This window comes from Mustela erminea, chromosome 1 (genome assembly GCF_009829155.1).
Source record: "Mustela erminea isolate mMusErm1 chromosome 1, mMusErm1.Pri, whole genome shotgun sequence".
In the NCBI taxonomy this organism is placed as follows: domain Eukaryota; kingdom Metazoa; phylum Chordata; class Mammalia; order Carnivora; family Mustelidae; genus Mustela; species Mustela erminea.
In genome coordinates, this window is record NC_045614.1 from 64,176,734 (window position 1) to 64,189,127 (window position 12,394).

The 12,394-nt window shown below is 48.5% G+C and overlaps 1 protein-coding gene across 2 annotated transcripts in view; it reads left to right on the forward strand.

Annotated features, from left to right (window-relative positions):
- The first annotated feature begins 747 nt into the window (after positions 1–747).
- DCLK3 (doublecortin like kinase 3) overlaps positions 748–12,394 on the forward strand; it is a 45,758-nt gene continuing 34,111 nt past the window's right edge. For both annotated transcript variants that reach the window (XM_032359053.1, XM_032359127.1), the window contains exon 1: positions 748–1,074. In XM_032359053.1, the coding sequence (XP_032214944.1) occupies positions 1,008–1,074 (67 nt within the window). In that variant the 5' untranslated portion in view covers positions 748–1,007. The remainder of the gene's footprint in view (positions 1,075–12,394) is intronic.

Consider the following 12,394-nt stretch of genomic DNA (forward strand, 5'->3'; position numbering starts at 1 on the left):
ACATTGGACAAGGACAAGGTCGCTCTGTGACCTGACGGATCAGGGCAAAAGCAAGATCACTTCTGTAATCTTGTCAGTGTCCACGTAGGGAGGTGTGTGTGGTGTGTGCGCGTGGTGGTCCCTTGCATTCACCATCTCACGGAGGAGGGGCCTGGGAACCGGTGCGAGGATATAGGTCGCCTGGGCCTGGGACCATGATTGCAAGGATATCTGCAAATAGGTGGATTGGGCAGGTGGTACTTGGAAGGGGTACAACAATGCAAGGGGTACTGAGCAGTCCTTAGAGGGTACCAGAAAGACATGAGTTTGAGGGCTGTTTTGAAGCCTGTGCCTTAGAAGCCACTGGTGTGGTCAGAGTGTGAGCACGTCTCTGAATCTCGTGGGCAACAGCATGTACGTGGCTGCGGGACCTGGGGTCAGCGTGCTAGAGTAGTGGGAATGGGGTGGGATGGAGCGACTGGTGCGGAAAGTCTGGACTCCGAACTGCCAGGAGACACAAGGGCTGTGGGGTTCCTGAGGATGTCTTTGCTTTGCCACCTACAGATAACGTGGGCGAGGCTCACGTTCAAAGCAGGATCCCGCCTGGCTCCAGGGCGCGCAGGGCGGGGAAAGAGTGCGGGAAGGCTGGGCCGCCCAGGGGTCCCCGAGGGCCACCTCCCGGCACTAGCCCGCGGAGTAGGGGTGTGGGCGCCAGTTCCCCGCCCTCTCCGCCCCGCCCCGACCCGCCTCCAGGGCCCAGGGCGGCGCGCACGCTGGGCCAGCGCGGGGAGCGAGGCTGCGGCGCCGCGCGGTTGCTAAGCCCTGCGCCCCCGGAGACGTTCTCCGTGGCTGTCGCCGCGAGCGGCGCGGGGCGGGCGGCGGGAGGGAGAGAAGTGAGGGCGGGCGCCGGTGGGCGCTGTCGGGCGGCTACTCGGTCGCGCCCCGCCTCCCCGCTCCAGCTCGGCCGTCGAGCCGCGGCACCTCGCTGCCATCGCCGCGCCCCGGGCGCCCGAGCCCGCCGCCTGGCCATGCCAGCCGCCGCGCCCACTCCACGCCCGCCGCCGCCCCCGGCCCGGCCCGCGCCGCCCCCTCCGGGTAAGTGTCCCGCGCCCGGGCCCCAGCGGGTCTGGGACATAGAGACCCCGCTCCATGAGGGGTGGGGCCGCCGTGCCGGACCCGCTGGGGTTCCCCAAGCGCTGTGTGTGTGTGTGTGTGTGTGTGTGTGCGTGCGTGTGTGTGTCCGCGCGCGCACACCTACACCCGCTGGAACTCGCTTTCTCGGGGCGGGTGGGGGGGGAGGGTTAGGGACATAACGCCGTCCGCAGCTGATTTCCTCTCAGTTGCCAGCCAGAGGGGCCTTCCCGGGAAACGCGTGGGCATCGTTCAAGGTGCCGTGGAGCTGCGGAAGAGTGCATGCACCCGGCAGGCAGCTGACATTTATTGAACATCTCAATGTGCCAAGCGCCTTGCCCGGACTTGACCACCTTCCATCCTTTTCACAGCCTGTAAGGAAGGTGGAACGACAGCCGTGCCCAGAACTCTTGACTTGCCCGAGGTCATAGGGCTTGGGAGCGGTAGAGCTGGGATTCGAACCCAGGTCTCCCGAGCTATCCGGCTGACCTGAAAGAAAGGGAACACCTTAGAACTAGGTTAAGAAACACACAGAAGAACTAAAGACCATCAAGATAAAGGCTATGGGCAAAGCATTTGGAATTAACAGGAAAAAAAAAATGAGTTTGTGAAATCTCCCATCACTTAATTTCAAATCTAAGATCGCATTTACACTGCCTTCTACGTCTGGCTCTGGGGGCGAGGTGCTGGGGGGTGGAGAGAAGACTGTGCCAGGGCTGCGCAGAGGCGCCTGGGGACACCTTCTCAGCGGATGCACCTGCTGGGGAGTGGGGTGGTGGCGGTGAGGAGAAGTTGTGGAGGGAACTCAGTTGTTATTCATCACCAATGTTTGTCATTCCATCACCTCACCTCTCCTTGTGGATTCCATCTCTTTCCTTTACTCTGTGTTTTGTCCAAGAGGACAGTGGTCAAATTGAAGCTGGCCCAGCTGCCATCACTGTGTTTCACCCAGCGTCTTGGCATTAGGTGGTCCTGTGCTTCGGTGACTGTTAGGAACTGCAAGGGCAGTCTGGGTTACTGCTTGGAGAGGTGAGTTCTGGTGGGCTGGTGTTGAGTTGACAACTGCCATCACAACCAAGAAGGCATCTAGAGTGGTAGCCAAGCACCGGGCTTTTCCTTAAGGGGCAAGGTAGCAAGAAGCAGGGGCCTTGGGAAGTAAAAAAGGAAAGGCATTTTGGGTTGTCCAGCAGCCCAACTTTGGAAAAGCATTTCAGCTTAGTATTTGGATGCTTTGGGTGGTGCCGTAGAAGACTTCACTAGAGAAAGTACAGAGAGGCAGAAAACGATGGAAAGATGCTCTGTAACTCACTTCATTTAGGTTTGAAAGCTCTTTGAGCCATGTTCTTTGATGGTGAGCTAAAAAAGTGTGAGAAGGGAGAGTCTCCGCATGAGAACCCCATGAAGCCCTCGGAAAAACAGAGATGAAGTCTTAGTTTATCATGGCCAGGCTGTGGGCAAAGCTTGGAGAGGGAAATGCTGGACAGTGGAGCTTCAGTGCTAGTCTCATTGTCTGTGCTAGCCACACTTTCCCACCTTTTCCTTTGGTGACTTGTTCACGTCTAAATTGGGCCCTTTACCACCCTTTAAAGGTGGTAAAGCAGAGCCCCTTTTGAAGATGCATATGTGGGGGCGTTCTTTGGAAAGGATGTTTTGTTAACTGGCTGGTAATGTAGGTCAGGAGAGGGAAATGCAGGGAGAGTGGAGAAGCGGGGAAGAAGGCAGTTGTACTGAGAATCAGGGAGCGGAGTTCCATCCCCAGAGGTCTGCAGCTTCTTGGTGACCTGGGGACAAGTTGCTATACTTCCCTGGGAATGTCAGTATCTTCAACTTTCTTTATTTAATAACATTTGTCTAACCAACCTCAGAGGGCTCTTGATGATCAAAGGGGAAGTGTTTTCATGGACTCATCAGACACTTCTTGAGCAAGTCCATAACATCAGTACCCAGGGAGAACCGGCATTCTCTCAGGGATGCTGGTGTGTGTGGAGGCCTTGTGGTGTAGGCAGGAAGTAATGGCATAGAGAGAAGCAGTTTAGTGATTGTAAGAGGGGACAAGGAGGTCTCCCTGGGAGGGGGCTGGGGAAGGATCCAGAGTGGCGTGTGTGAATGGAAAGTTCAGAGGACATCACTGTCTCTCCCACAAAGGCCTTGTTACGGACCTTAAGCCTTGTTCCCAAGGCCAGAGTTTCTCAAATGGGAGTAATATGTGAATTCCTTTAAAGGAAACAAAATGTTGCAGATTCCCAGTGGAAACTTGATTTATTTTTATTATAATGCAGTTCAAAGATGTAGTGGCATGAAATAGGTCTGTACTTGCTTGGAGCTTGCATAGGACTATAAAAACCAAATAAGTATATATGCAAAAATATCAACACAGCCACAAATCGAGAAAATCAAATGAACTGGATGAAATTAGTGTGATGGACGAAGTTATTTTTGCTACAATGAAATCACTGTTTCTGATTTTAAAAACAACTGATCAGGTCCTGCGAATTTAGTGTGCTATGTGTTGTGCTACATGGGTTGCCTGATGGCTCGGTTCTTATTAGGTCTCTTTGTTAAGTCTGATTTAGGATGTTCTTATTAGCCTGTGACATATTTCCGGTCGCTAACTATATCATAAACGCACAAAAACAGTCTGTGAAACTATGGGCAGTACTTAGCGTAACATGTTTGTTCACATGATCCAGACTATGTTTCTGTTGATTTTTCTATGGATAATCTTAAAAAAGATTTTCACAGAAGTGAAAGCACAAAGTTAAAAAACATAATTGGAGAGAACTGGCAAACCTCTGGAATGTGTCAGAGGATCCTCGAGTATTTGAGAAGCAGGTGGAAAAAAACCCTGGAGTGTTTAATGAAGGAGGCAGATGACCGGCTTTGTGGCTCTGAGATACTGCTTGGCCAGGCGTGGGTAGTTTAGTGGAGGGCCAGAGACAGGGGTTGGGTAGAGGTAGGGGTAGGGTGAGGAAGGGGGGTGGGGGTTCAGGTCCCACGTGCTAAGGGGAGGCACGGAGGCAGTACGTAGTTATGGAAGAGGAGAGATGGTGCCAGATTTGAGAGAGATTGGGAGGTGGAATCCACGGGACTCGGAGACTGGCTGGGGGAGGTGTGGGGAGGGAAGAGGAGTCAGAGATACCCCATCACCATGGGGTCAGGGTGGCTGATGGTGCCACTGACCAGAGTGAGGGCCACCTGTGTCCACAGGAAGCACAGAAGAGCTCCAGGCTGGAGCTGGGCTACCTACCATCTTTCCTGATTGGCTTGAGCTTTCCTGAACTGAGTTCTGAGAACGGCAGCGTCTTGTAGTGTCTGTTTTTTCCTCTCCAGGACTTTTCGTTAGTGCTTGTTTGGATGATAGGATTGGCTTTGTTAGCCTTTCTGATGTGCTGGCTACTCCTGACCTGTTGGAGCAGGTTCTCTGTGGCCTGATTAGGCACATCCTCTGTGTCTTCTCCGTGTTTCGAGAAAGTGAAAAATATTTGAGAAAATCGTGGATGGTTCTGAGAGAGAAGCTGTCAGACCATATAAAATGAGATTGGTTATCTGCTTTTGGTTTTTAAGAGCACCAAGTCTGTTTTTCTTTTCTTTTTTTCTTTTTTTTTGGACAGAGATACTCAAAATTCTCCAAAGAGAGAACAGGTGTGATGCAGGTTAAATGATCTCTGGGTAATTATGTAACAAGGAATCTGGAAACTCTGCCCTCAGGGGAAGCCGTGGGCAGAGAACGAGAGGGCACCCAAACAGACACACCAATGGAAAGGTCACAAACTGAAGACAAATCACTGGGGTGGCCAGAGTGAGATCTTATGTGAATTAAAGTTATGGGCAGGAAATAATTTAAAATGTAACCTGGTGTTTCCTCTTTGTGTGAGTTATTAACCTAATCTACCTGATGGAAGCCCCAGGAGCAAGCTGCCAGAAGTGGTTTCTGTTTGTGTGTTCTCACTCATAACCAACTGCTACTTATCTCTTGGCCTCCGCACAGCCATGACCTTCATGGCAGAGCTTCTGACGTCCTCCAGGGGACCCAGGCTCTGCTACATCTCTTTGGAACTGGTGACGAATGGTCTGTAAGGAAGTGCTGACCTGTCATCTCCAGAGACCACATGCTACTGGAGAACAGGCACTGTGCCTTTTCATCTTGGACTCCCCCCAAGACTAGTGTAGCATTTTTCCTAAGAGCTAGCTCCGTACCCGTGAGCTAGTCCAGGGCACCTTTGGGAACCATTGCTAGGCATCAGGGCTGGTTGGAGGAGCAGATGTCCCTGGCCACAGTGGCCTGGTTTTTGGAACGTCTCTTCTGGGAATAGGTTGGGTGAAGCTCGTGTTCTATGTAGTTCAGACGCTGTGTTAACTTTTGATGGGCTGTACCCAGATTCCTCGAGTCCCTCCATCTGTTGCAGACAGCCTGTGCTCCCCAGATATCAGTGTGCTCCTCTTCTTTAGCAGATGCTATCAGCCCTGGCCTTAGTTCCTGTTCTTATGGTTCCCCTACAAGCCGCTGCAACTGCGTTTGAGGGCTTTCTCCGGCTATAGGAGACTGGCTTGCCCTTTCTTGGAGAAAGCTAGAAGTGCTGGAGAGTTAATGCCCCTGGAGCCGCCCCCAACCCCTCATGGAGGAGAATGGGTGGATGAATATCACAGTTACCTTGCCTCTATGGTAGGACAACCCTCGGGCCTGTTCTACCCGTTCCCCCAGAAGGTTCCTCTCCGAGCCGAGCCCAGGTTGTCCACAGCAGCAGCCAGCTTGCCTGCGCTGCTGTAGAGCCTCATCGCTTCATCCTCCTGCAGCACGTGCTGGGGTCACCTCCCAACTCAACTCAAATCCTGACCCAGGCTCTGCTTTTGGGAGAGTCCAACCCAAGACCCTTTTGGGTTGAATGGGGCCACTGGACTCTGGGTGGAAGTGCTGTGGGCTGCTTCTCTCTCTCTTTCTCTCTCTCTTTTTTTAAGATTTTGTTTATTTATTTAACAGAGATCACAAGTACGCAGAGAGGCAGGCAGAGAGAGAGAGAAGGAAGCAGGCTCCCTGCTGAGCAGAGAGCCCAATGGGAGGCTCGATCCCAGGACCCTGGGATCATGACCTGAGCCGAAGGCAGCAGCTCAACACACTGAGCCACCCAGGTGCCCCTGGGCTGCTTCTCTTGCAGAACAGATAAGACTGGGGACACTGCCATTGCGTCCATCCTGCTTGGAAGATTGGAGATGGATGAAGGCTGCTTAGTCCACATGGAATTCTTAGGGCTAAGAATTCTTCTTATGTAGCTGCTGAGCTTGGCCTTTGAGGCCCTTACCTACCTGCCACGTGGCGCCAGCTCTGTCCATGTGGGGTACCAACACTGAAGTCAGTCCATCCTCCATTTCCCCATCCTGTGCTGATGCCTGAGAGCTCGGGATCTTACACTTGTGACCTCCTTTAATGCTTCCAGTGTCCAAACTTGTTCTCCCTTCAGTGGTTTGATTAATATCAAAATACAATTTATTTATGTGTTTCTGTTGTTTTTAGGTAATCTGGAATCCAAATTCATTTCACTTCCAATTATTAACCAATTATTTCAGTACTGAGTAAAAATGATTCTTTCTGATTAGTTCGTAATGATCTTGTATTATACATCAAATTCTCATGCAAGGTGGTATCTATTTTGAGGCCACAGTTTTTCTTTTTTCCTCAAACCCAGCTATTCTTGTGTAAGTACCAAGATCTTGCAACTGGAGTTCCATAATATATTTTACTATCTTCATTACTCATTCTCATCTCTCTCCTGTCCTCCCTCAAAAATTGCATCAGTACTTAAATGGCCTCAAATCTACAAATTACAATTGGAAAGAACTGATTTTTTTTTTTTTTTGAGAGAGAGAAAGAGAACATGCAAGTGAGTTGGGGAGAATAGGGAGAGGGAGAATCCCAACCAGGATTCATGCCCAGCATGGAGCTTGACCTCACGACCCTGAGATCATGACCTGAACTGAAATCAAGAGTTGGACACTTAACCAACTGAGCCACCCAGGTGACCTAGGAAGAATGGATACATTTAACTGATGAAGACTTCATATTCTAGAATGGAAAGTCATGTAAATTTGCTCATCAGTGTCTCTGACTGGCACTAGACATCACTAGCCCCAACATCATAGTCTTCCCTTAGATGATTGACACTTGTTAGTAATAACATGTTTATATTGTGAGTCTGGATAAAAAGATGATGTCAGTAATCTTCAGTGAGGCCCTATGTACACTGTTGATGTAGAACAAAATAAAAGGACACCACAGCCCTGGGCAGGGTCTTACCTTGTGTTTGAGTTAAGAAAACCAAAATCATTAGCCATATTAATTCAAGAAGGAAAAGGAGACAGAAAGCAATTGCGTATATTAGGTTGAAGCTCCATTTTCTTTTTGGAACTTGAAGTCAACTGATGACCAAGGATTGCAGACCCCGCCCCGTAATGTAATTTTGAAGAAGCTCCTTTCTAAAGTTTTAAGTCTACTGTGTGTTGGCTATTTGAACCTTGGAGTGCTTTCCCTCTAATGTCATTAGTATTAATTTAGAATTCAAAGAAGTTGATCATTTTCTACAAGAATGGCATAGCTGAAGATGTCTTGCTGATTTTGAAGATGGTATTTTTCCAGAGTTGTCCCAGAGTGTGAAAGGGAAACAGGAGTCCACACTCACATTAAGGAGAAATAAAGAATAAATGAAAAAAAAATCCGAGAACCAGTTGAAAGACCCCTGTGGTTCCCGTGCTCCCTGGAACATTTGTTAGTTATTGGCTTTTTTCCCCAGTTGCTTTGTCTACATTACAGAGCAAAGACAGCAGAGGCTGCCTGGTTCTCTTTTTTAGCTTGCTCTCTTCATCATGAGTACAAAGTAGGTGTCTTTGTGAAGCTGTTGGTGGAGAAGTGTTGGTGGAGAGGTGGAGAGGAGATGGGTAGGGAAACAGAGTGATAGCTCTCTTTATCTTGCCCCTCCCCCCACCGTTTGCTTGGCCATAAACAGGACTTGAGGGCTTTTAAGTAGTCTTAAGTGAAGATTTTAACAAAGAAAAAACATACATGATGGGTTTTTATTCTGTGGGGAAGAGGGAGTGGAATTTTAAATATCTGCCCATCCCAGGGGGGGAAAACGAGGAAAGTTTTATATTCTCCATGCTGCCTTGAATAACTGTCAAAAATTCTCTGCAGTTTTTGGCTAGCTGGCTGCCTCGATCTGGAGGCTGGCATTGTGTTTTCTTAACCTACAATTAACTACCATCCACTCAAAATTCAACCAGTAACAGTCATATTCTTTGGTGCTTTTTAAGGAACTCTTTCTTAAAGGTTCTTACAGTTCTTTTCCTATCCTTGAAAATACCAGTTTTTAGTATAAAAGTTACAAAATTAGATATTGGGAAATTTACTTACCAAGGGTCTCCTAGGCCACCCAGCTTAGGCACAGTAATTTTAATTAGTTTAAATTGAAATTGCAAATAGCCCCATGTAGTCAGTGCCCTTTATATTAGCCGGTACAGAGCTGGAGGGCTGGGAGACAGGGGTTAGAGCATCAGGTAAATGTTGTAACACCAGTAGTGGTAAGCTGGGAGGGAAGCAGCCGCAGTTTGGTGAGTGAGGGGGATGGAGCGGTTGAGGATCTTCATGGAAGACATCTTGGGGAAATGATATTAGATGATCGATTGCAGACCAGACCAAAGGTAGGAAAGATGGTGTGTGTGAAGGAAATAGCTTGAACACACTTTAGGCATTTCTGGGTAATTAATTGCCCCCTCCTTTTTAAAAAAGATTTTATTTATTTATTTGACAGAGATATCACAAGTGGGCAGAGAGGCAGACCGAGGGAGAGGGGGAAGCAGGCTCCCTGCTGAGGAGAGAGCCCGATTCAGGGCTCTATCCCAGGACCCTGGGATCATGATCTGAGCCAAAGGCAGAGGCTTAACCCACTGAGCCACCCAGATGCCCCAATTGCCCTTTGTTTTTAATGAAACATGAAAGAGGGAATGCTTCTGAGAATGAATTTGAAAAAACATGTCACAGAACACTCAGTGTTCCTTCTTATTTTGAGATTTAAAGGCCTTTCATAATTTTAGGCAATGGTTAAAGTTCATGTTCCCTGGAAACAGAACCTGAGCTCAGGATCCTTGTGTATATGATTTTGAGGGAGAGTTGTCAGGAGAAGGGAGGTAGGGGGCAGGGGGAGCAGGGGACACAGCTAAGCAAGGATGTGCTCTCAGCGGGAGACAACCTCAGCCCGAGCCCACAGAAGTTCTGGAGCTTGCACTGCGCACAAAGCTGGGCCCTCCTGGGTGAGGGACGGGTCTTTGGTATCCTTCCCTGTCCCCATCGGTCACTGATTGTGGGCCACACTGGTGAAAGTGGCGGTTGGCTGTGTAACCTCCTGGGTGGGTGTCTCCAGTCAGCAGAGGGTAATTCTGGAAACGAGAGTAGTGGTAACCGTTTAATAGCCAATGTTGGTAAGAACTGGTGGGTGGGGGCCGCCGCCTGGTAGGGGGATCGAGCTGGGCACCTCCATCCAGGACTGTGCTGACCCTCGAGAACGTAGAAAACTGAGGAACGTGGATAACTGAGTAGCTTTAGATAGACTTGGGGGCAGAAACAGATAGAAGGTGTAGGATTTCTTTGGTCATCCTGGAACTTCCTGGCGATTGTGGACTCAGCCGATAGGTTGTTGTCATTAACACAATTACGGAACTATTGGGTTCTTTCATGCAACACCTGTTTATCGCCAGCCTACCACCTGCCTGGCATTGGGTCTGTGGGCTTGGAATCTTGCCAAGTGAGGTCCATTTATTTAGTAGACACCGTCCCTGCCAATGACATATTTAATGTCAAAGAGCTCATTGCAAGGGATCCTGGAGAAGCTTAACCACAGAAGCTGCCAAGGTTTACTCTTATCAAGGTTCTGAAGACACCAATCTTGGCTAAAACATTTATAAATGATGCTCTCAAAAGACCTACGTGAAGCAGTTGGGCTCTTTGAAGGAAACTTATACATTTTCTGCCCACTGAGGTTGGCTGCTGCTGCTTCTTTCTTTCTTTCTTTCTTTCTTTTTTTTTTGTTTTTTAAAGATTTATTTATTTATTTTAGAGAGAGAGTGACAGAGTGCATGTGCATGTGCACCCACGAGAACACGACAGGAGCAGGGGAGGAGAATCTCAAGCAGATTCGCTACCAGGCATGGAGCCCCACAATCCCAAGAGCATAACCTGAGTCAAACAAACGCCCAGCTGAATGAGCCACCCAGGCGCCCCAGAGGTTGGCTTCTTAGCAGAGGAGCTGGCTGGCCATGGTGCCACCGTCGTCAGTGTGATTTAACCCTGATGGACTGAGTGCTTACAGGCGCAGATGACCTTATGCCTGTCACCTTGTTACGGTCTTCACGGCCATCCCCCTGGGAGGTGATGGTGGTCATGCAGGCCCCCATGGCAGTGAGGACCGGAATGTACTCCACCAGCAGAGATGAGGGCCAGGTCCCTCTGGGCTCTGGCACTCAGGGTGGGTACTGGGCCCACTGCTAGAGCTTTCTGGGGCCTGGTCTTGGCACGGTGACTTCCCTACTTTTAGATTAGAGGAAAACCAAATCCTGTTTGGATTCCCTAAAGGAAGAAAAGTTTGTACCTCAAGATTTACCCCAACATCACTCCGTTTGGAATCTTAATACACTTCAGGGAGTTGTGTTTTTAGATTATCCTGTCTATGGGGATAGCAGGAAAAAGCTCACTTGTTTATTGCCAGCAACATGAATACTCTGTGACTTTATTTTGCCCAGTTGGGATGCTGGCTGCTTTAACAATTAGGGCAGAGCTAAACTGAGGCTGCTTTGCTTAGGTCCTGTTGATGAGTTGGCGTCCTGCTCTGTTTCCTTTTGTTGGTCCCAGGAGTTTTGCTTTATTCTGCGGTTACAACTGACATCTCTAAATTTGTCTGAGGCCATTGACACTTCGTGTTCTTACTAATTGGCTGTGTGGCCTTGGGCCCATTGTGTACCCCTTTGTCTACATTTGTTTCTGAAAACTGAGGGTATTGGGTTATTGGCCTTTTGGTTCTAACATACAAAGAGTTTCACCCACACAGTCTCTGCTCCTACATATCCTCCTTAGGACTCCCTTTGCATCCTTCTTAGAGTGGGTCCAAGGCATTACTTCTGTTTACAAAGGATGCATATTTCAACACAAGCAATTCCTGAGAATTTTTACCAGTAAACCCGATCAATTGTGTAATGACTGCATCTTCAATATTTATGCAAAGTTATTCCTCCATCTGATGTTCCTAGTCCTCAGATAAAGAACACAGTGGAGCTAATCAGGTTATTTCTTCCTGAGGGAACTTTGGTAATATGTATCTTTCATGGACTCCATCCATTTTATTAACTTGTCTTCTTTATTGGCATATAATAAATCATAGTATTCCCATATCATTATTTTATGTAAGAGGCCTCAGTACTTTTCCAAATATGTTGTCGCTCTTGAATATAAGGGAAACATCTATTGTTTCCAAAACATGTGTTTTTTGGAAACATCTCCTTTTAAGTTGCTTTACTTGCTTGCTATTTAATTATATGGTGTACATGGTGGTTGTCTGATCAAGAGGTCAAAATCATTTAAAAAGGGCTTTTAAGGAATCCACGGGCTCCTTGATCCTGTATAATAATGCTTAGTGGAGGTGTATACCGGCCCCGGAGGTGAGCAGCTGATAAACAAGGGGTCAGAGTCTGCAGGACCAGCATTTTCAGATGGTTCAAATATTCCCAGTGTCTCTGCATCAGTCTGAGGTCCATCCAAACCGAAACAGGAAGATGAGAAAGGGGATACATGTGCTCGGTCTATCTAGAAGAAAGAAGATGGATTTTGCTTGTAGAATTATTTCTGCCGCCTCCCCTAGAGAAATGGACTGTGGTGTAGCCCAGTGTGTTTAGATATTGTTAGGACACAGGTCAGTGGAGACTGGTGATCTGTGGAAGGCCTTTGGGTGACCAGTCAGGAAAAGGAAAATATGAGGTCTTAGAGGCATCGAGTCAGCTGGAGATTGTCCTTTGTCCTTCCAAAGAGCCTCCCTGAGCAGCACAGAGAAAAGCAAAATTCAACCCAAATCAAGTTTCCTGGGCCACAGCAGACAATTGGGATTAAAAATCCAGGTCATAGAAAACAACAGCCTGGTCTGAGAGCCATGCCCTGTTGGAATTTTACTGAGTGAGAGGTGACACCTCAGGGATGAGATCGTGGGTGAGTTGGGGTGTGTTGGGAGGAAACAGTAAACCCAGGGGTGAGACAGAA